This window comes from Carassius carassius, chromosome 37 (assembly GCF_963082965.1).
Source record: "Carassius carassius chromosome 37, fCarCar2.1, whole genome shotgun sequence".
NCBI lineage: Eukaryota > Metazoa > Chordata > Actinopteri > Cypriniformes > Cyprinidae > Carassius > Carassius carassius.
This window is the reverse complement of record NC_081791.1, coordinates 23,319,717-23,347,233: the sequence shown is the minus strand read 5'-3', so window position 1 is coordinate 23,347,233 and position 27,517 is coordinate 23,319,717. Positions and strand designations below refer to the sequence as shown.

General features: G+C 37.7%; 2 protein-coding genes across 3 annotated transcripts in view; both read right to left on the bottom strand.

Annotated features, from left to right (window-relative positions):
- Positions 1–4,209, bottom strand: part of LOC132118427 (homeobox protein Hox-C10a-like) — a 103,086-nt gene extending 98,877 nt beyond the window's left edge. Inside the window, exons 1-2 of the mRNA XM_059528262.1 lie at positions 4,076–4,209; positions 3,844–3,956 (exon numbers count right to left, since the gene is read on the bottom strand). The gene's annotated coding sequence lies outside the window, so the exon portion shown is untranslated. The remainder of the gene's footprint in view (positions 1–3,843; positions 3,957–4,075) is intronic.
- Positions 4,210–4,752: 543 nt separating this feature from the next.
- The window catches only part of LOC132118426 (retinoic acid receptor gamma-A-like), a 55,314-nt gene continuing 32,549 nt past the window's right edge, over positions 4,753–27,517 (bottom strand). For both annotated transcript variants that reach the window (XM_059528260.1, XM_059528261.1), the window contains 7 exons: positions 12,204–12,352; positions 11,133–11,274; positions 9,011–9,174; positions 8,371–8,547; positions 8,062–8,266; positions 7,732–7,890; positions 4,753–6,815 (listed from right to left, as the gene is read on the bottom strand). In XM_059528260.1, coding sequence (XP_059384243.1) covers positions 6,448–6,815; positions 7,732–7,890; positions 8,062–8,266; positions 8,371–8,547; positions 9,011–9,174; positions 11,133–11,274; positions 12,204–12,352 — 1,364 coding nt within the window. In that variant the 3' untranslated portion in view covers positions 4,753–6,447. The remainder of the gene's footprint in view (positions 6,816–7,731; positions 7,891–8,061; positions 8,267–8,370; positions 8,548–9,010; positions 9,175–11,132; positions 11,275–12,203; positions 12,353–27,517) is intronic.

The window sequence follows — 27,517 nt, the reverse complement described above, 5'->3', positions numbered from 1 at the left end:
TATGAACGAAATGAATGAGTATACAGGGTCAGTGAGCCAAGCATGTAAATCTCGATCAGCAATCAGCAGATACAAAGCGGAGCTGTGCAGATACGCTCTTTTTCATATTTAGCATACAGAATATAACTCCACATTTAATCCCCGATTAATGTGAATATTACATATGAACTGCCTGACCAAACAATTAAAATGTTAATTATGCAAGAAAACCTCGTGCTTTGTTCATCTGAACAACTTATTTAAACTATTTTATGCGATTATGCACACATTTTAGTAAAGCTAAATCAGTTTAGTAAAGCCACTTATGCAGCCATCTTGCTGTAGTGTTTTTTTGCTGCTTGCTTGAGGAGAAAAATACACAGACGTCCATAGGGAGGCACTGGAAGCGTACGTTGCACACACCAACATGAAATACGTCTCTTACAAATCTGGAACGCAGTCATTCTTTGAGGTATCGATACTAATAAATTTAGGAATCGTGACGTTTTTAATTTCCGAGATTTTATCGGTGCAACGTGCAACACTAGCCTACACAGGGAACTACACTAACCTTTTCCACTGGTGGCACTTTTTCAGTTACTGGCGCAAAACATGATTTGGTCGCACAAATTATTTATAGTAAGCCACTCCGGGTAATCATGAACAATAATGAAACTGTATTGCATACAGATGTGCTTTTTATTTTACTTGCCATCTTTTAAACCACATTCCTTCTTGTTTTATTTCCTCTTACAGTACACACAGTGCATTGCTCTGTCTTGGTACCTTAACCCAGGGCCGTAGCTGGGGTTAGAGGGGCCCTGGTGCAGGTTGTACAGTGGGCCCTGTTTGAAATGGTTTAATATTTACTGTATGTTCGTTCTGTTTATTTATTTGTGCCATTTACACAATTGTTAAGTTTTTTAAGTTTGTTTTTGATAATTTAAAATAGCACTGCATAGTCTTCACTGTAAAATAAAATACACAGTCAAACCAAAATGTATTCAGACACCTTCAACATTTCTCACATTATCACAGTTTATTTGCTATAGTTTAGAAATTGGTAATAAAATATGACAAGAACTCATAGTTAAACTGTGTCAGAACAAATTCCTCTTGATAATGTCAGATAACTTTGATAAAAAGATATGTAATGGAATCAACCAAAACTTCAGACGACTGTCAGTATGATAATATTTACACAACTATCAATACTTTGTTGACCAATCAAGTTACCAAGCAAGCAATGCTTAATTTTGTTCAGTCTGTGGTGTGAAAAGGTTGCATTAGCAATTAAAGAAAGCAAAACATGGTCAGGTCCCTAATTCATTTTTTTTTTAAATCAATATCACTGGTAGTCTACAGTATGAAGAATTTTTGGGTATAATATTTCACAGATCACTGTATTTTGCTATACTCACTTATTGCATATGAACTAGTGTCTTTCACGCACTAGTAAAATAATATAATCAATTATATCTGATTTTTAGATTGACTGTGGATAAATTCTTGTTAAAACTACAAAGTAATTCAGTCAAGAGCAGTGAGTGATTTACTTTCATTTTCATACATTAAAGACACTGACAGCAGATTTAGTAAATTAGGCACGGTCACTTTAAGAGACAGTGCATCCATTATAATGATACACATCCGATTTCTTTCTCAGCTCTTTACTTTCACTTAAGACATAACCACAGACTTTTTTGAACACACTTTCCAAGACGGGTATTTTGACACATTTTGTATGTATCTGTTGTCGGTACAAAAGCAAGAAGACTTTGAGACGCGTCTCAGCGTGCGCCCTGAACACCAGAACACCGCGGTGCTGAATTGAGCTCTTTCGCTTTTCGCTATTTTTTTCTGTTTGTTTAAACTGCGATTTGTATTTGTTCAAATCAGGTGCAGGAGGACGCGAACGTCCTGAAGGAGAGCTCGGTTCAGTGTTGCTGTCTGTGAGACGCGGCTCTCTCTCTCATGCACACCGAACACAGCGCGCGAGTTACAGCTACTCAGTTCAGCTTTCCCGCATCTTGTGTTAGAATGCTTTAAACTCATTTGAATGTTAAAATTGGCAAGCCAACTTGATGTGTTAAATGCTCGGAGCACGTTATAAAACGTATTCTTAAAATACACATTTCTGTTTTAATAAATGCTCATATTAAATCATAGCATAACACATAAGTATAGGTACAAAAATAATCAGTGATACATTTGCGACCACATAAAAATTAGGGTCGCAATGGCATTTCACTTTGGTCGCAGTGTAGTTCCCTGCTACATCAATTCAGTTTTTATCAGCCACTAGAAAAGACACATTTGTAAAATATACAGTTAGTTGCAAAAACAAAACAAAAATGCTAAAGCTGTAATTATTTGTTTACAAGCATAAATCGTTGAGCTTTAAAGTCACTCATTCTAAGAAATAACCTCACAGATTTCAAACTGCAGTAGTTAAATATGAAAATCAGTAAGTAGACTACATTATCTTTTAACACTAGGGTCAAGCGTGAGACAAAAGGGGGCCACATCTGACCATAATTTATCTTCAAAAACACCATGACATCATATTTTGCCAAGGCATGCACCACTCCACTCAAAAGAATCTAGTTCTTTTTATTTTTTGTAGGTTTTATTGATAGCCATTTAAATGGCTTCAATCAGAATAAATGAATGAATATCTCTCCACATGTGCCTCTTTTGTTGTTTTTGTAATTGGAACAATCATAGCCTAGACACGTTGCTCTTGCCTTTTATTATCGCTCTCTTCTCCTTCATTTAACTCTCATTACTCTCAGTACTATGCTCTGAACACCACAGAAAGTGGTGTGTGTTTGCCATGGAAAGAAAAACATGTCCTGCCTCTTTAAATCCATCACATCAGCCTATCTGCCCTGTGTTCCCATGGCAACATCTCATTGGGACTGAATATATGGGGACCTTGTAAACCAGTGTATAATGTATGGGCCTTGTTTTTAATCTTAGCCCTAGTTTATTGATCTTTTTAATGAAACTTAATTATAGTAATCTTTTAATTAAGAGTACCATACCCCTGTTTACTACAATACCCTTGAGCTATGAATAAATAGAATTGTCTATTGTGAGCCCCTGTGTGCTCTTTACAAATAAAGTGGCCAAGTCTGAATCCATCAAGTACTGTGTCTGTCCATGCATTAAGAAAGACATAAATAAACCCATATGAACTTGTCCTTTACGGGTGTATTGTAAATATGAAAACATGCTTGAAAGTTGCCATCTGTATCATTCAGAAAAACACTTATAAATATTAACCAAAATAAATTCTGAAATAAATTTACCGGGTAATATGAAACCTTACATTTAATAGCAATAATAAACATCTCTTTATCTGGTAAAAAAATTAAATAATAATAATAATACTATTTTTTTCTTAATAAAAATGTACAGTTAATTTAACCAATTCAGAAGTATTTAATACTATGTTAAATACTTTTTAATGATCACATATTTAATTATCAAAATGATTAATTTTTTTTCTTCTTGATGAAGCCAAATTTTCACAATAACCATCCGCCCTGCCTCATGTCTGAGCCTTTAACGCTCCAGTATGAGTAATGCAGGGATGTTTCTTTGTCCTCAGATAATTACTGTATGACACATGCAGACAAATGAGGGCACACTGGCAGGATCCATTAGTTTTGGTCTCAGTAGTGTTTGTGTGTGGTTAGTGTTTGATAAATGACACTTCTCCAGCTAGCAGAGTCATTAGCGCTAATCTGTGGTGCACTATCGCCCTCTGCTGGATTAATTCTATGCGGATTTAAATGTTTCACATCCGTTGTTTTACTGTGAATGTTGTCTGCTAAGATTGTTTTATTATTTACTCACCGTCGTGTCGTTCAAGGAGTATGATTTTCTGTAAGGAACAAAATACTATATTTTTTGAAGAAAGTCCTAACTGCTTTTCGTTTCTCCTCAACAGAACAGAGTGTGACCAGGGCCTGTTAAGCGTAAAAACGGACAAAACATCATAAAAATATCATAAATATAGCCTATACTACTAATACATTATATTTCAAGTCTTCTAAAGCTATATTAGAGTATTGTGAGAAGTACAAACCGAAATTTGAGTCATTATTCACGGCAAAATCCTCGCTGTCGCTTTCTAATCTTTTTCCTGCTTCCATGTTGAAATTTGGCGGGCGGACGGGCGTAGAAGATTTACGTCATTGTGACTTGATTTCACCACACATATTGCTTAACTAAAAAAAAATGTAAAAAAACATAATAATAATACTAGTAATTTTGCTTAACTAAAGCTAATTTTGCGTATAAAATACAAATGAAAACTAGTGGAGCTAGTTCATTTAGTGAGTAACGACAATGACGCGACGCCAATCCAAGCAGGTTTGCCAGGTTTTCACAACAAAACATTCCCAATTTCTACTCAAAACTAGCCCAAAACGAGCTGTGTGTAAGGCTCTTTTAAAAATTGTATTTAAATGTGTATTTACACATTCGTAAATGCACATTTTAAACACACATTTAAAAAGTTTTGAAAGGAGTTTCAGTGATTGGATGGACACATGCATAGAACTAGCCTATATTGTAACACATTTATACTTAATTTATTGTCTTCAATTTATGCCAACTGAAATAATAATAATAATAAACTTGTATTACATGTAGGCTAATAAAGCACAAAATATGATCCCTAAATTTGATGTTTCCGAAATAAATTTCTTCAACCATATTATAAATTCTAAATAGTAAATAAATAAATGAATAACAGAGAGATTCTCAAAAAAAAGTTTATTGTGCCTCTTATTGTTTATATGGCTTTTTATATAACAGAATTTGTTGAAAACGAACAAAGGACTGACAATACATTAGCCAAGTTTAGAGAACAAGAAAAATATGACGAAGAGTTAAAAGTAATCTCAACATTCCACTTGCTATACATGTGGCTGTGGCGCAACTCTGAAGGAGAAGAGGTCAGTATGACAGCTCACACACTCTCTGACAGCACCACATTGATGACATTCGTTTAACAAAGTACTACACTACAGCTTATTGAGTGCAGCCATCCTCACATTCAACACACAAACACACACACACGCACATCCACACACACAGCTGAATTCTGGTCATAGTTGTATTGCTTGACTTGAGACTGATACCTTTTAATGTTCAGTGGCACACGACCACCAAATTGCATACTGTGTGTTTTTGGCAATAAAATGGATTAGGTAACATTAGAAAAAGAACTCTATTTCTATAACGAAGATGAAAGTTCTGCAATGAAGTTCTGTGTAAGATACGCAGATTTACTTCAGTTCATGGTGTCACGGCGAGATTTCTGAAAGGTAACACATAAATATTGCCTGTTTCTAGGCTGCATCCAGACAGAAAGCGTTTGGTCCTTACAGAGATGCCCTGAGTCTGATGTAGCATGCTTTTTAAAATGTGTGTGTGTGTGTTTGTGTGTCAGCACGGGTCTGCATTCCTGTATTTCATTGTGATACATGAGATTCAGAAAATTCATCCAGATGCATTTGTGTAGTTATCCTGAAGAACCGTCTAGGCCAATGAGGTCAAAGTTAATTCCACTCGAGTGCTGCATAACTTCTGCCTGAGCACTCTGAATGAAACCGGTCCAGTATGACATCATATGCATGATGCAGAGACTTGAAGGTAATGGACATGTGGGTGTTTCTGTTTGGAGCTGGGCTCCCTGACAGGAGTTGAACCCTACAAGCTGCAAACTTTGGCACAGACACCATTCAATTGGCAGAGAATCATGTGACGCAATGAAAGCCGATACGTAATGGCATTCCCCTAAAAACACGGATCATTCGACGGGAGATACCCAGCCACTGAACTGATTATCAATGACATCTAACGCTGAGCCAAAGTGCCCAAGAACCCAACCAAGCAGCTGGATAAAGACTCAGCAGAAGTGTGCCAGTTATAGCAATCCGATTATCTTTCTGTAAGTCTGACAAGGAAAGCTATCCAAACAAAATATAACTAAGAAAATAGTATACAGGACAACAAAACATATAAAAGTATATATAGATATGTATGGGCTTATTCATAAAATGTAAAGAGAACAAACTATCTCAAGGCTGGAAAAGTCCAAATGATATTCGAAGGCGTCAACGACAACAGAAAAAGATTAGCATTTTCAGTTTTCATCCTGTATTTTCTTTTGAAAGACTTTTTTGAACCCGTTGACAGTCAGCTGTTAATGGTATAAGTCCATTTGGCTTCTCCTTTTCAAAGTAAACAAGTTTTATAAAAGCGATGTTATTTTGTATGAAAAGCCAGCTGTTTTTTCTTTCGCCTTCCCTCTCATTCTGCGGGAGAGGTCCTGAGAAGAGGTTTTTTACGTGAGTTTCCTCAGATCGACTCACTGATGTCTCTCATCATTGACCAAGTGGCCTGAGTTAGGAGTGTCTGTACAGGTAAGGCTGGAAGAAGAACGCTTCCTCACTGAGCTCTTCCTCCATGGCTCTTTCTCGACACATCCGCATTGGGTTCATGGCCACCCCAGGCTTCTCCGTCGCTGTCTGTACCCCTCTCCTCCTCTCCGTCATCGTCATCGTCGTCCTCCTCCTCTGGTGAAGGCTCGCTGCCATTCTCCGTGGCCCAGCTGTCGTACTCGTCCTCCTGCTCTTTCTTCACAGTGAGCAGGGCCGGCGGAGGAGTGGGCTGTTCGGGCTCGGGCTCGGGCTCGGGCTTCTTCTCTGTGGACTCGGCCTGATCCTCGAAGGCCTCTGGGTTTTCCAGCATCTCCCGGATGAGAGGAGGCATGGGGCCTGGGATCTCCATCTTTAGAGTTATGGCCCTTTCTGCTCCTGTTGCACACAAACAATTGATTTAAGGACGGTGTCATTTACATAATACATAATATGTATTTTAGGGTAATTAGTAACAAACAGAAAGTAAAAGTCTTTTTAAACTGATTTTCACACCAATTTTGGGCATCAATGTTTAAGATTATACAGAAAATAGGTAAATAGATGTTTATTGCTTGCATTTATTGTACGATATTTAAATATACACTAATGTTCAAAAGTTTGGGGTCAGGTTTTTTTTTTTATTTTAAGGTTGTTTTTTGAATGTTCTATTCAGCACATAAATCTGAAAAATGTATTATGGTTTTCACATAAATATTAAGCAAAACAACTGTTTTCAACATTGATAATAATAAGAAATATTTCTTAAGTACCATATCAGCATATTAGAATTATTTCTAAAGGATCATGAGACACTGAAGACTGAAGTAATAATGGCTGCTAACAATCCAGCTTCAAATAGAAAAAATACATTTAAATTGTAATAATATTTGACAAGTTTACAGTTTACCATATTTGTGATCAAATAATACATAAATAAAAAATATACACACACACACACACATATACATCTGTTACAATTGGCAGTGTATTTTGCATTAAAGGACAAGTAATCTCTTTTGTCAAATGCCTTGTATTTTGCATTGAAGCATGTGAATGATGGGAGTGCATCTTGCTTTTGCTCAAGTATGCAAACTTTTTTCAGAGACTCAGAAAATTTGCGTTGCCCTCTGTGTGAATACCATCGATGCACAAAAACACTGGCAATAATGCTGCTCTTGGTTTGAATAGTCCTCAAGTTCACTAATGCATTTGAAAAAAAAAACATGATTTTCATCAAGATTTAAATCTTGCAAATCAACCAGAATAGTAATGCTGAGGTGATTTCCATGAATTTTCTGGCTAGTAAACTGACCCTTGGTGCTGATGCCACGTAGGTCAGTGATCTTCATCAACATGCGAGGGAACATGTGAGGTTTGTTGGGTCGGCGGCGGCGTGCATAAATCTTCAGAGCTTCCAGAAGTGGCTCCTGCAGACGATCTACACGCTCAGGCTCCTCAAGATCCATTCGGTCTACAGAAAAAGAGGTTAGTATTAGTATAGTAGTACCTCAATTCATTTTTAGTGGTTTGGAGGTTCAAACCAATTCTGAATATTAGCTTAATCTCTGTTAAATGTGTAAATATTTTCCCGTTACTTCATCTAGGTGGCAGCAGTGTTGCAACAAAACTGCATGTGTAATACCTCCACAAATGAGGCAGATGGCACTGAGGAGGCCAGTCTCTGTATCATCCATCTCAAGGGGCAGAAGCTGACCAGCAAAGGCAAACACCAGGTCAGTGAGCGGACCGAAACCAGCATTATGCATCTGAGTCCGGTTGAGGGTCAGTCCATCTGAAAAAGTCATTGTGTCCTGCTCAGGTGTGTATCGCGTGCAGATTCGCAGCATCTGCAAGAGACAGAGACATTTATGAGGCAAAGAATTATGTGAAAGTAATGAAGTAGATGCATGGTCTACATCAAGGTGAGATTGTTAAAGGAAGGCATGCATACTAGAATGTCCAAGCAGGCTGATTTAAGGAGGGTGATCTGATCTGCGATGGTGAGGGTGGTGAAGCCCGGAAGGCGTTTGGCAAATTCGACAATTTTAATGATGCACTTGGTGGAGAGCTCACTAAATTTGTCCCATAGACCCAGGTCCAGCTGAACCCGGTGGTCTGAGCTTGAGTTCTGAGGAAGAGAAAAGGAGAAAATAAATAAATATGTGTGCAAAATAAATCATGTATTTATCCACATGTCATTCCAAACCCATATTGTTATTTATTCCATGGAACACTAAGAGAAATTATGCAAAAAATTTGAATTTAAAATTCTTCAACTTTATATGGACCACTTTAATGTCAGTTTTATGGCTCTTTTTGTCATTTTGGAGCTTGATGGCCCAAGTGCTCATTTACTTTCATTATATCGAAAAGATTGTCCAGGAAATTCTTCTGAAAGAATTTCACAGGAGAAAAAGTCATACAGATTTGGAACAACATGAAGTTAAATAAATGACAATATTTATCTTTTATCGTTTTCAATAATGGAACATGTTTATCACACTACATCTGACATGGTCGGTTTACACCGCAATAAATAAATTCCACATTCCATTGCTGACAGATCCGCTCATTTTCAGAAAAAAACTCACCGTGGTGTATTTTCCCAGCTGGCAGAGTGAAGGGAAGGTCTCTTGATGTGCTTTGCTCACTTTGTTGACCAGCTCCTCTAGTTCCCCACTCAGCTCATAGCACTCTGGTGGAACAACCTCATCCTTCACATCCTTCTTTTTCTTATTTCGATCGTTGCGCACAGCTGAGAGTCACAGAGAGAGGCAGCTTAATTATTCTACAATGAGTTAGCTTCATTCATAATTTGTCAAATATGATCTTAGTACTTGGATGGAGAACCTAGTGAAACTCTACAAAGTGATGTGCCACAAAAAAACTAATGATGATTTCGAGCTAAATTCCTCAGAATGTCTAACCTTGTACAATGCAACAATGTGTTTAATATACAGTAATGTGGAACAGGATTTTAGCTACTCAGAGAAACCAAAAAATGTCCCGTTGGGTCAGTCTCATAAAAACATGTCCAGGTGTCATATTTCACTCCAAAAAAAAAAAAAAAAAAAAAAATATATATATATATATTTTTTTTTTTTCCCCCTATGATGCCTCTTATTACTGATTCTTATTGTTTTATAAAATTTTAAATAAAGTATTTCAACCATGAATTGGGTACAGCAAATGACACACACATACACACACGTATATATATATATATATATATATATATATATATATATATATATATATATATATATATATATATATAGTGTGTGTGTGTTTTATATGTTGCTTCTTATATCACGAATTCTTATTTTTCTAATACAATGACAATTGTAAATATAATAAATACCACCATGACATTTAAATAATATAAACATACAAAGATATAAAATCAGAATATATGCTTAATTTTCATAAAAATTCGATTAGATTAGATTAGATTCGACTTTATTGTCACTGCACATGTAAGGTATAAGGCAACGAAATGCAGTTAGCATCTAACCAGAAGTGCAATAAGCAGTAAGTACAGAATATACAAGGTCTATAATATGTACAATAACTATACAGATAAGTATTATGGACAAAATTTACAGATTTTAAATACTATAAGCATGATATACAGGTAGGTGTACTATGAACATACTATACAGATGGATTATGTAAAAGTGTATGTACACTATAGGCAGAATATTTACAAAAATAATTTAATTGTATAATATTTATTTTCTATAGAAATTTCTTTCTATAGATTTTGAGAGGAAATATGGCCAGGAAAAGTTTGTGATGTTCATCTTGTCGCTTATCACCTGTTTGAAAAATCTCAAAATGAACCCATTTATCACATGTTGCATTATCGCATGTTGCTTGAATAAGACACAATGTTACTGTATACCGAATTCCAAATGCAATCACTAAAACATGGAAACTGCCCTCAGATCAGGCTCCGTGGGTGTTTTGGTGCGTCCGACCCAAGGGAGAGCAGCCCTGCCAACCCTAACCCCCCACCCCCCCCCCCTTCTCTAGCCCCCCTCCCATTCTTTCCTTCCTCTCAGGATATCCAGTAATAGCAAAAGCACAATGTGATCCCGGTCTTTACACACATCCCATACATATAAATGCACACATACATGTCCCAGCGGACACATAGAGGGCCAATGTGCCACTCTCCCCGTGACATCATCGCCGTGACCCTGGCGAGTGAACAAACGCATGCCCCAGACTCGCTCTCTCAATCTCGGGCTATTGTCTTTGTTACAACACAAATCTGTTAGCGCCAAGTCATAAAGTGACTAGAGGAAAGGCTACCAAAGAAATCACACCTAGCATTGATGGATTGATGTGGGTGAAACTTCAGACACGAAACCCATTTGTGAACATTCGTACAGAGCTTTAACCTCCATGCTAACCAGCTTTATTGGTTTGTGTTTGAACTTTTATTTGTCTTTTGTGTCTTCAAGTGTCTCAAACTGGCAGTTTACAGCCGTCTACAGTTTGTTTATGCCTCTCTGTCCCGGCGCTCAAGTCTCACCACTCTAAATTTGTCTGTGTGTCTCTGGCTTGTATGTCTGTTTCACAGCTTCTAACCTATATCAGCATGTCCCCGTCTGTCTCCTGTCCCGTCTCTATATTTGTGTTTGTGTATGGATGATCTTGGATGAAGGCCAAGGAGCCCACATGCCTGACAGAGACCTGAACCCTCACCTTCCTTGGACATGCCAACCTCGAAGCACTTCTGCAGCCGGCAGTACTGGCAACGGTTGCGTGTGACCTTGTTGATCTGGCAGTTCTTGTCACGGTGGCAGGTGTAAACCATGTTCTTCTGAATACTGCGACGGAAGAAACCCTGCAGCAGACATCCAAGAGAGAGCGAGTAGGTAAGCTGAAGAGTAGGTCAGCCATTATCATTTCACTTACACAAACTGTCAGTATATTGTTTAAAGTTGCTGATTTGCTAATGTCATTTTATTATATAAAAGGATAGTTAAAAATCTGATAAGTGATGGCCCTTATACCTGTCACCACACATTAATCAAATGAATGGAAATATTGTTATTGTGCCAAATGTAATATTATTTATGACAAACGTCTTAGAACTGGTGTTAATGAAACTAACTAGACCGGTTTAGACAGGACATGTTATTGTGTTCATTAAATTGTTTTTGTATGTAAACGTGCTACACCATTTTTTATAGTCAAATCTTGACTATAGTTGTATTTAACCACATAGGTATATGGTACAACACATATTTTACCCCTTAAACATAGTAAAATTGCTGTATTGCATTGCTTCTCATTGCTTTAAAGGGACAGTTTACCCAAAAATTAATGGTTTAGTCAAGTGTTTGGTTACCAGCATTCTTCAAAATAACCTTCAACAGTAGAAAAGAACTTATCCAGTTTTGGAACAAGTGGAGGGTGAGTAAACGATAACAGAATTGTCATTTTTGGGCAAGCTATCCCTTTAACATACTGTCCACATTACTCTGTGTCTCGTGTAGCTGATACTGCGCAACTGTATCCTTTTCAAGTGACCTTTTGTATGTTTTCATAAACATTTTTGCTCTCTGCACTACAAGTTCCTCAGTCAGTCTTAGCTTCTTGGTGTTGACAGGAGCGAAAATACTTTTCAGTATTCAAGTACTTTTAACATGCGAGAGCAAAACCTCCATGTATTTTTCGCATTTTTGCCAAACGTCAAGACAAATTGTGTAACAGACTCATGAAGAACATGAGATTCGTCAGGCCATAGGTGATGGGAGTTCAGTTGTTTACCTTGCAGCCCTCACAAGAACTGACACCATAGTGGTACCCGGAAGACTTGTCCTGGCAGACGAAACAGGGCTTGTAAACACGGGGTGGAGGTGGTGGAGAAGGGGAACTAGGCACCATCTCCTCCGAACTGGTGCTCTGGGTCTCCACAGCTGAAGAGGAGAGAAAAGAAAACATCAGACGCTTCGTCTAATCACATCACTTCACACTATTTACACAACACAGGAGGATTTAATGAGAGGGAGATATTAAACGCCACATGGAGAGAAGAAAAGATCCTACCGTGAACCTTTTAAACCGTATCTGATTTCAAAGACACACGAGGGCTTTGAAAACCATCATGATTACTCGCTAAACCTTTTTCATGATGCCCCCGAGCAGAAAACACAAGATGCCACCCATCGCCACTTTTTAAATCTGTTATTGTATGCAAAGCATCTGTCAACTAGGTAAAAATCAAGTCTAGTTAACATGTCTGTTGAATTCATCTCCTATAGCTCTGACCCCCAAGCCCCCAGCCCACCCTGTCCTTAGGGGTCCAGGATTTTAAGGGATTAGGCTGCGGTGATTGACACTGGAAAGAAAAGAAAACACAAACAGTTTAACACTAGCAGACAGATAAGCGGAGCCGATAAGACAGGTAGCTCATCTATGTCACAGCCTGGGCCTCCATCCTGCGTTTGGCGTCTTGCAAAGTTACTTTAAAACTGTGATCATGTGTCTTACAAACAATAACATATACCAAAAAAAAACCATTTTAACTATTGACATGAGTGTATCGTTACACCCCTAGTTATGACTTTGACATATCACACCAGATTAAACCCTTTTATTTCACATTTGCACATGCCAAAGTCAACTTTTACCCTTGGTCACTCCAAATTCAACCCCCCAGCCTTCACCCTTGCCATTCTTTGACACACAAACCCTATTTTTCTCTTGTTTCCCGGCCCTAAATTCCTCAGTGCAGTCCTGCTAGGTTTTAATAGAGGACCCTGCTCGTAAGCTAAGCCTATAAAGGTGGTCTCATGGCTGGACTGGAGGCCCCAGCCCGGCTGGTGGGGTCTTTATTAAGACTCAGACACCTCAGGCAGCCATTCACACCACCAGCTGTAGCCCGAGCTAGTAAAAAAAAAAAGGCCCAATCATAAAAATAAAAAAAACAGAGAGGCTCTTAACTTCTAACTTTTATTGCCCCACCTTCTTCAACCATCTTCAATGGAAAGCCTAAACTTAACCTACAACCCCTCCCTCGCTGTACCACCAGCTTGGCCTTTTACAAGAGTTTGGAGACTTCAAAAGAAGAAAAGGGGGCATAAAAAGAGGAATTTGATAGAAAACAGAAAGAAAAAGACGAGGGTGGAGGGGTGAACGAGGAGAGGCAAATAGGCCCATTTAAGGTCGAGCTCACATACAGTAGGGCCTTCTGTTCATGGCCATGGTTACAAACAAATCGCTTATTCTTCAAGCGAGAGTGAGAAATGCAAAAGCTTTCTGAGTATATGATGTATAAAAAAGCTAATTGCATTTGAACTAGCAACGTGCATGACATTTGTTTCCCAACTGTTGTGCAGTGTCAAGTTAGTTATTTTTTTACTATTCTACTTTGTAGTACGATAAAGAGTTGTTATAAGAACAGGTTCCAGTTTAGTTTAGAAATCAACTGATTTCTGTGCTGAAACGAATATCCGATTATTTAGAATGACGTGCCGATATAGATTCAATAGTTTGATGGTTCTCTTTTTTTACCTTTTCAAATGAACAATTACACAACTTTGAAAGATGTAAATATAAAAGATGTAATGTTTTCCATGTTTCAAAGTAAAATCACTTGAATTAACAGAATACTGGACATTAAATAAACATTTCTTAAGTTTCTGGATGTACTTAATGCTAAATGCTCATTAACTGAATTGTAAAAATCAATTATTAGCCGATATATCGGTGCATTGAGAACACTAACTAGCAAATTACCATCAAAATAACTGAAGAACTAACGGGAAAAAAAGGTTATCAAACATAATCGGTCACATTAAAGTTATAATTCTAGTATAAACCCCAAACATGTATGCTATCACAACACATACGTGTTTTGAATACTAAGTATTCGCTTTGAACTAAATGTTGCACACCAGGATCAATGCTCTCAACTGAACCTAGCGTGAACTCATTTGTTTATATAGCAATACTGGCAATATGCTGGTAATGACAAGCACCTGAAAAGGATCGCAAACTGCATGTGGCGTAAAGAAACAGCTAATGATTGACACCATCTGAGTAGCTGAGAGTAAAAAGAATGGGAGGGGGGAGAGGGACAAAAATCCATCAGAATCTCTCAACAACCCGAGACGGTTCCTGCCGTGAAAACCCCAGTCGCTTTCCCTCCCTCTAACACCTCTTCCCAAATATCAGTCAACACTTCTCCCAGGGTGCACAATGGGATGGGTTCTTATGTCAGCCCAGAGGCCCTCTCTGCATCCCCTCTGCTAAGCTCTCCTCTGTTTGGGAAACAAAGCGCTCTGAAATGAGAGGCCTCCTTATCAGCTCTTCAGCCAGGGACTTGATTTGCATCACAATGCGAAAGCAGAGGGCGGATGGCTGCTGACGGAGGGACAGGTAGAAGCCGACTGCAGTTATCAGCAGACGCTGTTCATTTCCTGCCTGGTATTGTGTTTCTGTCCTTAACTGGTCTCTCTGTGTCCTCTGTACACAAGTATTCCAGGTGGACCGTCCTATGCTAAACCCAGTGTCAACCCAGACAAAGTGCCCCTGTTGTAGGAAAATGTCCATATCTACAAGCCGAAACATACAGTACACACCAGGGTAAAGTAAATACACAAATGCAAATTTTTTTAAAGATAAGTAAATATACAAGCACACACAATGATCCAATTCTGGGAAAATATTTATGTATACACACAACAGGGGTGTCAAAAACATAATATTTTAATAAAAAATTTACAGTATTTATATTATTTAAAAATATTATAATTAAAAATATATATATTCCAATTATTAATATTAATGTATTGTTATCAATACATATTTAATATTTAGAAATATAAAAATAATAATAATAATTATCACATAAAAATATACATTTTAGATATACTAAAATATGTAAACAAATATTTAAATACATAAACATGTATAAACATATGCACGTTTATTTATGTTACTAAAAATATAAGTAATATTTTTTATAATATAAAATAATATAATAATAATATAACTATAAAATATTCAATATTTTTAAATACATAAATCATAAATATAACAAACATGTTTGTTTATATAATCATAAAACTATTAAAAAATTAAATAATTAAACATTATTATATAAATATTAATATTTAAAATAAAAAAATAATTCTACATTATAATATAAAGTATATAATTTAAGTATTTCATATTTATTAATAAACTTTTAACTCTTATTCTTGTATAATTGATACAATTAAAAAATTGTATCTAAATATGATCTAAATCTAAATAAGATCTAAATATGATCCATAAAATCTATATTTAGGTAAGATCTAGTGGGTAAGTGTCAATGCCCACAATGATGTGCACATAAACATGCATGCATACTACAAACATGTCACTGTTTGTAGTGGTCCAAGTTTAAACCCATTTCCTGAAGAACTGACTTTGGTAACACAATAAACAAGTAGTGCAAACAAATCAGGCCACATGGGTAACAGGAAGTGAGCTGTGACCTTGAGTTTTTTTATCTTGGTTCAGAATGACAGTATAAAAATTAGCGAGTACACAAGTCTAAAAGAACAAAAAAATAACAAGTGTCAGCTTCATGTGTTTTAAGAGTTGCAACACTACTTTTAGCTGAGCAGCATATGACGCATTGGCTGCGGAACAACTATTCTTTCACAATAGAAGAGTAGATTTTGTGTACGTGACTGGGTGTGATTGAATCTTCAGTGGAGTTCTGTTCCCAAATCTAGTCTTGGCATGTGAGCGTATGTGTGTTCAGTTCTGCATGGGCGCTCGTCCAACAAGTGTCTCTAAAGACTCCCATTTGATTTGCAAATATAGTTCTCTGCGTCTCAATTCCTCTTAAGTATTTCAGCGTGTTGGGCGTGTATTTGCGTGTCGCTCGCTTTGCATTTCTCAGAACATAATCTTGCTTCCCTCCACTGAAATCTCCATGATTTCGCCTTTGCCTCGTATTTCAGCCCCATGCTGGTGAGTGGGGTGGACTGAATGCTTTGTTGTGCATGCAGCCAGTGTGGCAGACGGGCCACAGATTGGCCAGGTTTTTTGGAGCGGTGTAATTGATAGACTGACTGGCAGGGACCCCTCTCTCTGAGCGGTGACTGATGGACAAGGACACACAGCCCTCCTCTGGCTGCCAACTTCCTGATGAGGGGAACCGACCGTGGCTCTTTCTCTGTCTCTGTGTCTCATTGCCCACGGCTTCCTGCCCACAGGCAGATCCTCCTCACATGCTGTTGTCATCGTACCACCTCATCATACTACACAACCCCATTTCCTTCCTCTCCACTGCATCACTGTCTCTTTCCGCTGGATGTATTCTCACTGATTGCAGACTTTATCTTACTGAAAGTTGTTTTTCGACATTTGTAAATTCACATATTGCAGCTAGAGTAAAAATGTTGATGTATTGAGAGAAACAACCATTTAAAGAAAGAGTCAAACTAATTTCAGATACTAATTTGTCAAGTACTTGGCAAATTTACTATCTAAAAAATCCTGAAAAAACTAAACAAGCTGAAACTAAAATAAAATAAAATAGTCAAACAAAGATTTGAACAATTTCCAGATACTATGTCTTATGTCGCTGGGGTATATTTGTAGCAATATGCCAAAATACATTGTATGGATCAAAATTATTTATTTTAAACGCCTTTTTTATTTTTTTTTATTTTTTTTATTGAGCTTCCGCCAAAATCAGTATTGTATCTGGTGGGTATTGAAAAGACAATTTTTTATTTTATGCAAAATGCACTATTTGCAGAGGTATTAGGTCATGTTTTCTCCCTTTTTTTCCAAACCGCGACAAACGACAGTCTCCCTTTTTGCAGAATGCATTATATCTGCTCAGCCAATCACAGCGCACCATTCCATGCACTCTGGACAGTAATGGTGGTGCTTTGAATACACTCGGCATCCTAGTTTTCCTCATCTACTTTTTACTTTATGATCAACAAACAAGGACTTAAGGGATAAATCGCACGTAATTGCCATGCGCATCTTGTCAGTAAAGCTGGTTCTGTGATTAATAGTACCGGTAAATCTGCATGTGCTTTCAGATGTAAAATTAAGATGCATTTAATACACAGAGCTGTAGATCACTGAGAAGCTATGCTATATCGCATTCATGAGATAAATCGCATTCGATTATGAATGCGATATTGCATAGCTTGTCAGCATTAGTGTTTTTATGAATGACATTTATGTTTTTGTTAATACAGCACATAGCACTAGTCAGCTAAACGAATGTAACATGGCAAAGATGAATGCACTTTTGGAAGTTGAATGCAAGGCAAATGGCACTTTAGAATTTATGTGGTCTAATAAGATATTATTGACCTAAATTTAATTTTATTGCTTTATTTAATTTATAGCATTAACAAGATGACTCGTTGAATTCATTTTGGGAGTGATGACTGATGAATGTATTTTTAGTCCAGTGTCTGTATATAAGATTATAATGGATCATGTGGATCAATTTAAAATGTGTATTTTCATCAGTTTCAATATGAATAACAACTTTCATATTGATTCAATGGATTTATTGCATTAAAAAAATAAAAAAATAAAAATAAACGAACAGTATTGTTTTTTGTTGTTGTTGTTGTTGTTTTTGCATTTTGGGGAAAAAGAAAACATTTTATAAAAAATCTTTGAAAATCAAAACCTGGATTTGAATTTTTAATGTTATTATAACCTAAAGATACTATGTGAAAGTTTGAAACAGAAAATAATGGTTTTCATTTAGCCACTTTCTTGGTAAAGAAAACACATTTTTACTCAGATGAATCAAAATGTATTTATAGCGTTTTAAAACCAAACTCTTCATATCAAAACTTAATTTTTGATTTGTAATATGCATTACTAAGAACTTCATTTGGACAGCTTTAAAGATGATTTTCTCAATATTTAGATTTTTTTGCAACCTCAGATTCCAGATTATAATACTTGTTATAAAATCTCTGCAAAATATTGTCCTATTCTAACAAACCATAAATCAATGGAAAGCTTCAGCTTTCAGATGATGTATAAGTATCCATTTAAAGAAATTGACCCTTATGTTTTGTGGTCCAGGGTCACATATTACTTTTTACATGGTAAATTTACTTAAAAAAAGCAATGTAAATGGTAAAAATACTATTTTTCAACACACACACACAAAACATTTAACGCACTAAGCAACAAAATAAATAAATAAAAGTGGATAATGTTTTGTTGTAAAATAAAATAAATTACATTAAATAATAAAATAAAGATCCATTATTATCAGATAGTTATCAATTTAATATCTAATAGTTATAAATCTCTAATATCAGACAATAACTGATATCATGTACACCCCTAATTAAAAACTTTAATTTAGGAGTTGACCTACCTTCTAAAATTACTTCAAGAGGCTAGTTTAAAAACAATGTCTCTGCACCACAGATGCAGTGCAAAAGGAGGGTTAAGTTACAGGACTGAGAGGTGTGTGTGCTTTCATTAAAGGTGCTGAGCAGTAGCAGTTGCTGTCAACAGCTGTCCGAGAGCTCATTACCTGATCTCCCCCTCCTCTCGTCCCATTTTTCTACTTTTTATCCCTCCCTCTCATGTGCTCCATCCTAGGCCTGTAAAAAGGAGGAGTCCTTCTTTTTGCAGTAAGGCCCTTTCTGAAAGGAAGCCATGTGATAAAACTGGGCTGCCATCCAAGAGATGGCTCAGAGCGAAAGACAGAAAAAGAGATAAAGACTTACATACAGCCCAGACTGAACAAGACTGAAGGAATTTACACCCTCATGTCATAACCAGCACACAGGTATGAACACATACATGAACACATACAGTTATCGTTCTCAGTCACGGAGTCGGCCAGCAATAGGTCTTCCGTAGGTCAGCCCCATCATGCAAGGTGAACAAAAGGGCAACAGGTATGAGCAGACTTAATGGCTGGATTTGTCTGAAAAGGTTAGTTCACTCAAAAATGTAGCATCTGTCATCATTTACTCACCATCAAGTCAGTCCAAACCTGCATGACTGGAACAACATAAGAATAATCTGAAAAATGTCTGTTGCTCTGAGAAATGGAGCAATTCCAATATAAATCTGCATAATTGGGTGTTGCAAAATGCAAGTTTTGCTTATTTTCCAGTTGGTCATGTGATTTTCCCACATTGACCAACAGGAAGTCTCTTGGTTTGAAAGTGACTTATGTGTAGGAAATGCTTCCTATGCTACTGACAGTAGACAATAGACCCTTTTTTGCTTGCAAAAATATGTTGCAGTTCTGCTAATATGGCCACATCAGTAAATGACTTTTGGATCAACTATCCATTTAAAGTTAAACTACCCTCAATCTGCAACATCTCATTGACCAGAAGCATGTCTGGATAAAGGTGAGCCAGCATTTGGCCTGAATGACCCCTGAATGAGTGGCACTAACACATCAATGGACACTTGAGTCCTTCCTGGATTACAGGCAATCAGACACCCTCTTAACTACGGCTTACATAGATACTGTTCTCTCTATTACCAAAGGCGTCTTTTTTTCTGCTCTGGTAACCAGAAGGTTGCTGGTTTAACTCCATTGATCTTCATTGGATCCATCATGCCCTTGAGCAAGTCATTTACCCTTGGGTTGCTCCAGGGGCTTGTCTCTATTAAAAATTGTAATTTGCAATATGTAAGCTTCTCTAGATAAAAGTGTCCACTGAAAGACTATTTAATTAAAAATAAAGTTTTCAATTAGAAACAAAATGGTTTTTATAGCCCAAAGCCATAGAGGAAACCTCCACAAAGACCTTTTCAATTCCCTAGCTCTTTAGAAAGTCATCTATTCAGCGGTTCTTCACAGAAACTAGAACCTGCTGGCACCTTTCTACAAGAAACAGTTCTGCAAAAGAACAATTCAAGAGTTTATTGACAGAAAGCTTTTGTGTAGTGCAAAACAAGGCCCATTTAGTAAACCATTTAAGGGACTTGTGTCCTATTCCTCTAGTAGGATTCTATCCAAATTAGACAGTGAGGGGTAATCAGAGCACAAAGACCGGGAATGAAGGCCTGTTTCAGAGAAGACAGATTTCTGGTACAGACATCCAAATTTGCAACTCCACTGAATCTCCAGCACCCCCACCAGGCTTCATCTGTGCTGTCAGCCCCTGAGTGAGAGTGTCTCCTCTAATTCCTCTTCACTCCAATGGCTGGATGCGTCCTCCATGGACACAACCATTGATCAAGCCAATAGGCAGCGAGACAGCCTCATCTACCCATTATCTCTGATCTTCTGGTCCTTGCAGACCTCCTCTCACCATCTGTCTGCGCTCACCTGCTTTAAGATGGGCAACTTAGCTTAAGTCACAGCCTGAAGTGTCTCTCGGCTTGGGACTGGGGCGGGACTCGGGACCTAATTGCTTCCTTCCCCAAACAATAGAAACCACAAAAGAAGAAGCAGCCGAATTTTGAAAGCGGACACCTTAATTCTGTAAAAAATAAAGTGCAGGTCTGTTTGACCTGCTCCGATCTCATCAAATTGTTGTTATTTATAAACTGCATGAGCTCAAACAAAATTTTGCTTTGCATAAGGAGCGGACCCAACAGAGTTGTGGCTTCCTGCTGTTTGTGTGATTTGTGGTCGATTTTTATAGTAGCTGTGGGTCTCTTGTGTATAAATACTTGTTCTTTCATTATCAGTTCAACAGCCTGGTACAGTTCTGTTCTTTCTAATGGCACAAGGGCGAGTCTGTGAGAAACTTCTGCTTTGACTATAGGGGAAATTACAATAAGATGTGCTTACGCGAGTGGAATTTTTCACTTTAGTGTGGCATCACGCCTTCAGCAACTGCCCAAGATGTTAGGGTGTGGATGGGCATATTTCGTGGAAACTGGCATTTGCAGAGTTTCAAAACAATACTGTGTGCGGTTTGATGTACTCTCGTAACACCAAGGGAGCAACAGACAGAGCTCAGCCCTTTAGGAAGTCACCTTGAGAGACAAATCCAACCCTATCGTATTGACTAAACCACAATATGCTTTTTATTTAGAGCCAACACAGCTTTTCTAAATGGAGCGTAGATCAGCCGAGCCATAGACGCCATCCACCAGACAGACGGTGTTGTTCCTGTTCATTCTGAACACTGCGCTGAGTCTTTAGACAGCAGATGATCGTTTAAAAAGATGGATGTGTGGGGGTAAAGTACAGATGGTCTTCCCTAACAAGCATGCTTGGGCTCTTGTATCCATTCATCTTTTATGCCTGATTTAGGATGGCCTCTCACCTCCATCTACACACACAAAATGTTAAATATATGTACTTTTTCATATTATATGACTTATACTATTATTTGAAAAATAAAGAAAATGCGAAAATAGGCGCAACATCTTTCTGGGAGTTTTACCGCACTGACCATGCTAAACCACAGCTCACACTCAGCGCAGCTCACACTCAGCACTTGAAAATCTCAGAGAAATATTAATTCCCCTTTAAATCAGTACCACTAAAAATACCAGAGAGAAAATAAAAAAAACTACATCAACTAGTTGGTTGGTGGATGACTTGCTGACCATCCCTCCCCTTTGTACAACAGGATGTTTTTCTGAGCTGCAAGATTATCAGTGACAAAAAACCACTGATATAATCAGTCTGAAAGTATTGTTTCATCCTTGTAGGTTTCACAGCAATAATATGCAGATTTCTAAACAACCAAAAAGCATGGAGGTTATGTTAAACACTGATATATGCATTAGATCTCAGCGCTAGCATTACAACACGATACCAGAATCAATGTCTTCTGAGATGCATCGTCTCATCAACAGTGCTGCAACCCCTCAACCTGATTCTCATTTTAGATAAAAACCAATGATCGACTGACGGGGAGTTCCTGCTGCCCAGCTGCAGACAAACATAGTGGGGGTTTGAGCTATATTTCGCCTCACATTTTCACATAACAGTGAGTGCTAGTAACGACGGAGCCAAGCCGTCAGTCAACAACACACTGGTAACAGAACTTCTCCCCTCACACTGAGCTCACACATGGTTTCAGACTGACAAAGATCCTGCCAACGCCTCGCCCCCATAGAGAAACTGCCAACCAGGCACTGGAGCTCTCAGTAAACATCCACTAAGTCATCGGACAAAAGGGAGGTGATGGCCAAACTATGACAGCCATTGAGCCTCACCCAGAGTTTTCAATCCCATGATGCCTGGCCTTGTTTGTGTCTTTCAGAGACCCATGAAACTGAAGTGGAAAGATTAGCTAATTAGCAATGCTTCCTGAATAGATGTGAGACAAATTTGGACTGTCCAATGAGTCTTTCAGCTTGCCAATTGGGACGGTTCTGAAATCTACAACAAGGTGCAAAGAACTCGCCTAATAGTCTAAACCAAACAGAACCATGTGCATGTTTTGGTTCTATCAACTGCACCGTCTGATCATTTCACAGTCAGTCTAAAATTCGCCCCTCCTTCAAGCAATGCAAAACAGTAACTTTTGCTGTTCCATGAGAGGTGGATCTTTCTTATTTAGGGTTCCTTGACCGTGCCAGGATTAGGGCTGGACGATTAATCGAAAAATAATCAAAACCGAAATTCATAACCTCTAACCGACGTAATTTTCCCATGTCGGTTATCTCGGTTTTTTAATCCTGTTAAAACTTCCCCCTTAAAAGCATACTAGTGCGTGTGTAGCCACAGAAGGTAGGTCACATGCCTGTCAGTGGCATAAAAGCAAAACACGGAGGTGAACGCCGGTTCAACACATACTGATGGCGCGTGAGCGGTGAGCCTTGCGTCTTCACTAAACTTTGTCAGTTGTATTTGTTTTATGGTTTGGACATTCAAGCGATTAGATGATTCGGATGTGTATTCTTACATCGAGCTACCATCTTCGCGCAGCTGCACTGTGGCACGAACACTCATATAAACAGTAGCTATGAAGACCGCGTGCACAGAGGAACGCAGAAACTAGTTGTCAGCACTGTCCTGTGATTTATCACTAAAGTATCTTAGATTCTCAAAACGTATTATAGCATGTTTGTGTGCAGCGCATATGAAGCACAAGCGCGTGCATAGAGAGCAGCGGTCGGCGGTCGCGCTGCGGGTTCCCGGTTTGTGTCCGTTCTCGGAATGTTCTGTGTATTTTCACTGTAGAAAAGGTTGTTCCGAGTCGAAACTACGATACAGAAAACTACATCAGTATATCATCATAAACGCAGCCGTTTTTGTCTTACGTGAACAGATTCATAAACAGATGAGAAAGAAAACACATGTGCAGTATTTTTGATTAAAGAGACAACAGCCTAATAAACACGCTGCCTGTCATTAATGTTAATCAAAGAACAAAAGTAAATCATTCACTGATCTTGACTGAATATATTTAATAACTTTACTTGATTAATCTTTATTCTATTTATAAAACGAAAACTATGCAATGTTTTTAAACTTTTAATTAGTTTCTGTACCTGAAATTTTTTGTTGTTGTATGTATTTATTTATGATATTGCTAATTGATTTGTTTGTTCCTATCTTATTACTGACTGTTTACTTGTCTTTAACACTTTAATATTTGAAATTTATATTAATCTAGTTGTTTTTGCTATGGTATTTTTTTAATCACAGGCAAAATTCCTCTTGCAGAGTTTTGTAGGCTGCTGATTTTTGCTCATGTTATTCAGCTGCAACAGAATGCTTTGTAAAAATGTTTGACATCTAAATGTTTGACTTAATTTTTTTATATTGGATTTTTTTATCTTACTGGAATCGAAACTAGGAATCGATAAGCAGACAGAATCGGAATCTGAATCGATAAAATTCAAACGATACCCAACCCTAGTAAGAAATCTTATGAACATAGATAAAATAACTGCTGATAGTCAATCATATTTACAGTACAAACCTTGTCAGTGAACTATGAGGGCAAAAAACCAAAACCGAAACAAAATAATCGTTCATTAATTGTAATCGAGGTAAAATGTTCAATTAATCGAGGTTTTGATTTTAGGCCATAATCGTCCAGCCCTAGCCAGGATATTATAAACTTCCCAAACAGCAGCAAATGGATTTCAGCGGCAGACTGTGGAATCTCCGCAGCCACGTCAGGCCTCCTCTTTTGGGTTTGCTTCCGTCTCCCTCTCTTCGAGTTCAACGGCCATCCATAAACAGCTACTGCACCACCTTTAAATCAGCAAAATGCATTGAGACACCTTATGCATACTTCACAGATGCAAACGCACAAGCTACAAACACATGAATACAGCAAAGTCACATTTCTTATGAGATTCGACATTTAATAAGCTTACCTTTTAGGGATGCATTGGATATGTAACTGTGGATTCTCCTTTTTAAATTTAGATAACCTTTGCCATCATCTAATCCTTAATTAGTTCATCTTTAAAAGCACTAATAATGCTTTAGTAAAAATATTCATTTTATACTGTACATTATGATGTTTGATGCCTAAATTGAACTTGCAGCATCCAAAACGAATGATTTTAGTGTAACATATTTAGGCAAAATATATTGGCATTTAAATATCAGCCATTTATCGGCTATAACATGAAAATAATTATAGGCTTATCAGTTAGAATTTTAATATCAGTGCATCCTTAATTTGTAAGGCTGACAACCCACACTGTGCTAGAATGTGCTTGAAATTAAGTGCAAGATTGAAGAGCACAAGTTTTAAGAAGTAAAAATATTATTGACAGCTTCTTTAACTTAAACAGAGTATATCTCTATTGTTGGACTGGGAGGCAATCAGTGTGAATCTCTCATGGCCAACCACTTTTCCCTTTTTCCTACAACATACTGTACACACATGCTGAGAGACACAAACACACACTCTCTCAAGCATCGAATCAATCAAGTATCGTTTTTTATTCCCCTGCCTTGTCGGGCACTCTAATCTTTTAATTGAATCTTTTTGTAATTATAACGAATTATTGAGGACTTCCATTAAAACAAAAAATGAGATCGGCCTGCGTGTGACAGCGGACACAGGAAGCCCTCATTTCCCTGTCTTTCACACAGAGCTCTGTTTCAGAGAGCTTATCAGACTCTGATGTGGACAGCACACTTTGCAGAAAACAATGGCGTGTGTGTATGAGCCCGAATGATCAGGTCAGGAAGACGATCCCGGATTCTAGTCCTTATTTTAATGAAGCAAAAACACATCATTTAATGATACAAAATGTACACAAAACTTTCTCACAGTCTTACAAAGCTATGAAATTTTAGTGTTACACATCATTAGCAACAAGGGAAATTAAGAACACCAGAGAAACGTGATGATATCTTTCTTATGAACAGATTACTAAATCACCTGCATGCTTCCTTTTTTTAGACATATGGCTCAACAGGGCCCTGGTGCTTCAAGGATTGCTCAATAAAAAGCTCTTTCAGCTCTCTTCCCTTTCAGGGATGGAACAAGAGCAGCTCACATTGTCACGAGAGCTGACATTGGCCCGTGCAAAGCCTCTCTATAACCTCTGACATTGAATTTAAAAACTGCAAAGGTCTTGAACTGCTGCACATAAAAGCAGGAAAGACTGGCCACACTAACAGTGGGCTGGGATTGTCTAGCTCTCCACCTCTAACAGGCAGCAAGGGGTTTTATGAATGGTGTAGGGCAAGCCGCTGCAAACCAAAAAACTGGTAAATTTTGGTAAAAAACTGGTAAAAAACACACAAGGCATTCAAACATTGAACAAAGTAATATTGTGAAATATAATGGCAATGTAAAACAACTATATATATAAATATATATATATATATATATATATATATATTTTTTTTTTATATATATATATATATATATTTATTTTTTTTTTTTTTTAATGCAATTTATTCCTGTGATGGAAAAGCGGAATATTCAACAGCCATTACTCCAGTCTTAAGTGTCACATCAGCCTTTAGAAATCATTTGGTGCTCAAAAACTTATAATTTTTCAAATCAGTTATGCTGCTTAATATTTTTATGGAAGCTGTGATTACTTTTTTCAGGATTCTTGCTGAATATAAAGTTCAAAAGAAAAACATTTATTATACTAATTTTTGAAATGTAAAATTTTTTTTAAAGCAAACTTTTGTTCGGTTTAATGCACCCATGTATATATATACATATATATATATATATATATATATATTTGGCCCTAAACTTTTTAACATCGGTGTAGAGTCACATGACCAGCACAATCCAGAATATTTAGAGTTTATGATGACATCAGGCAGAAACAGACATCACTTTGCCTAAAGCCAAGGAAAGGCACTTATGGTCTAGGATTCAACAAAAAGTACTAGATGTAGAAAAACTATTTTTAAGAGAAGGAAACTTCCTCACGACAGATTCCTAAATAAAAAATGCCAAAATCTCCCAGATACGTTAAGTCATGGTGTTAATGTTGCTGACGCAGGTTCGAGGCTTGGCCTGCTATGTGCCCCCACCCCCTCTCTGCTGCTCTCTAATCAAAAAAAGACACAAATAGCTGAAACTTTAAGAGACAGTGAGACAAACTGAACTCTTAGAGAAGTTTACCCACAATGCACTGCAGCTGTCCTGCCCCTAATGAAATACTTGCCTAAACACTGATTAAACTGGTCTAAGAGGACAATGAAGATCAACAACTGTGTGTATCCTGTGGTTGGATAGGCTGGTCTTGTTTACAGAGGTTACCGGGCATGGTGGCTTGTAACAGTACACCGCTCCTGTTTTTCCCTGAGGGCAGTGGGATCTGTCCGATTGCCTCTCGATCTCTGCTATTTCCTGGAACCAGGAAGAAACAGAATTCGAGAAGCAGCGGCAGTGCAGTCATAGGACTCATTTTCCAACATGGGCCCTGATCGTGTGCTTGTGTAGCGTTGGTGAGACATGACTGATTAAATAAACAGATTTCATCTTGTTATCATCAGGGCCCTGGCCAAGGAGAAGAGGCATTATGGACCTCCCACCTTCCCCTCCCCTCCGGGTCGAGCTCAGACAGGGCATCTGTCTTCATTAAAGAGAACCCAGTGTGGCTGACAGCCACTGAAACGTTGGTGTCTTTCACGATTAATGAAGACAGATGAGTCGCCCTCAGAGGCCGAAAAGGAGGAACAAAAAGCAGAAGCTTCAACAAAT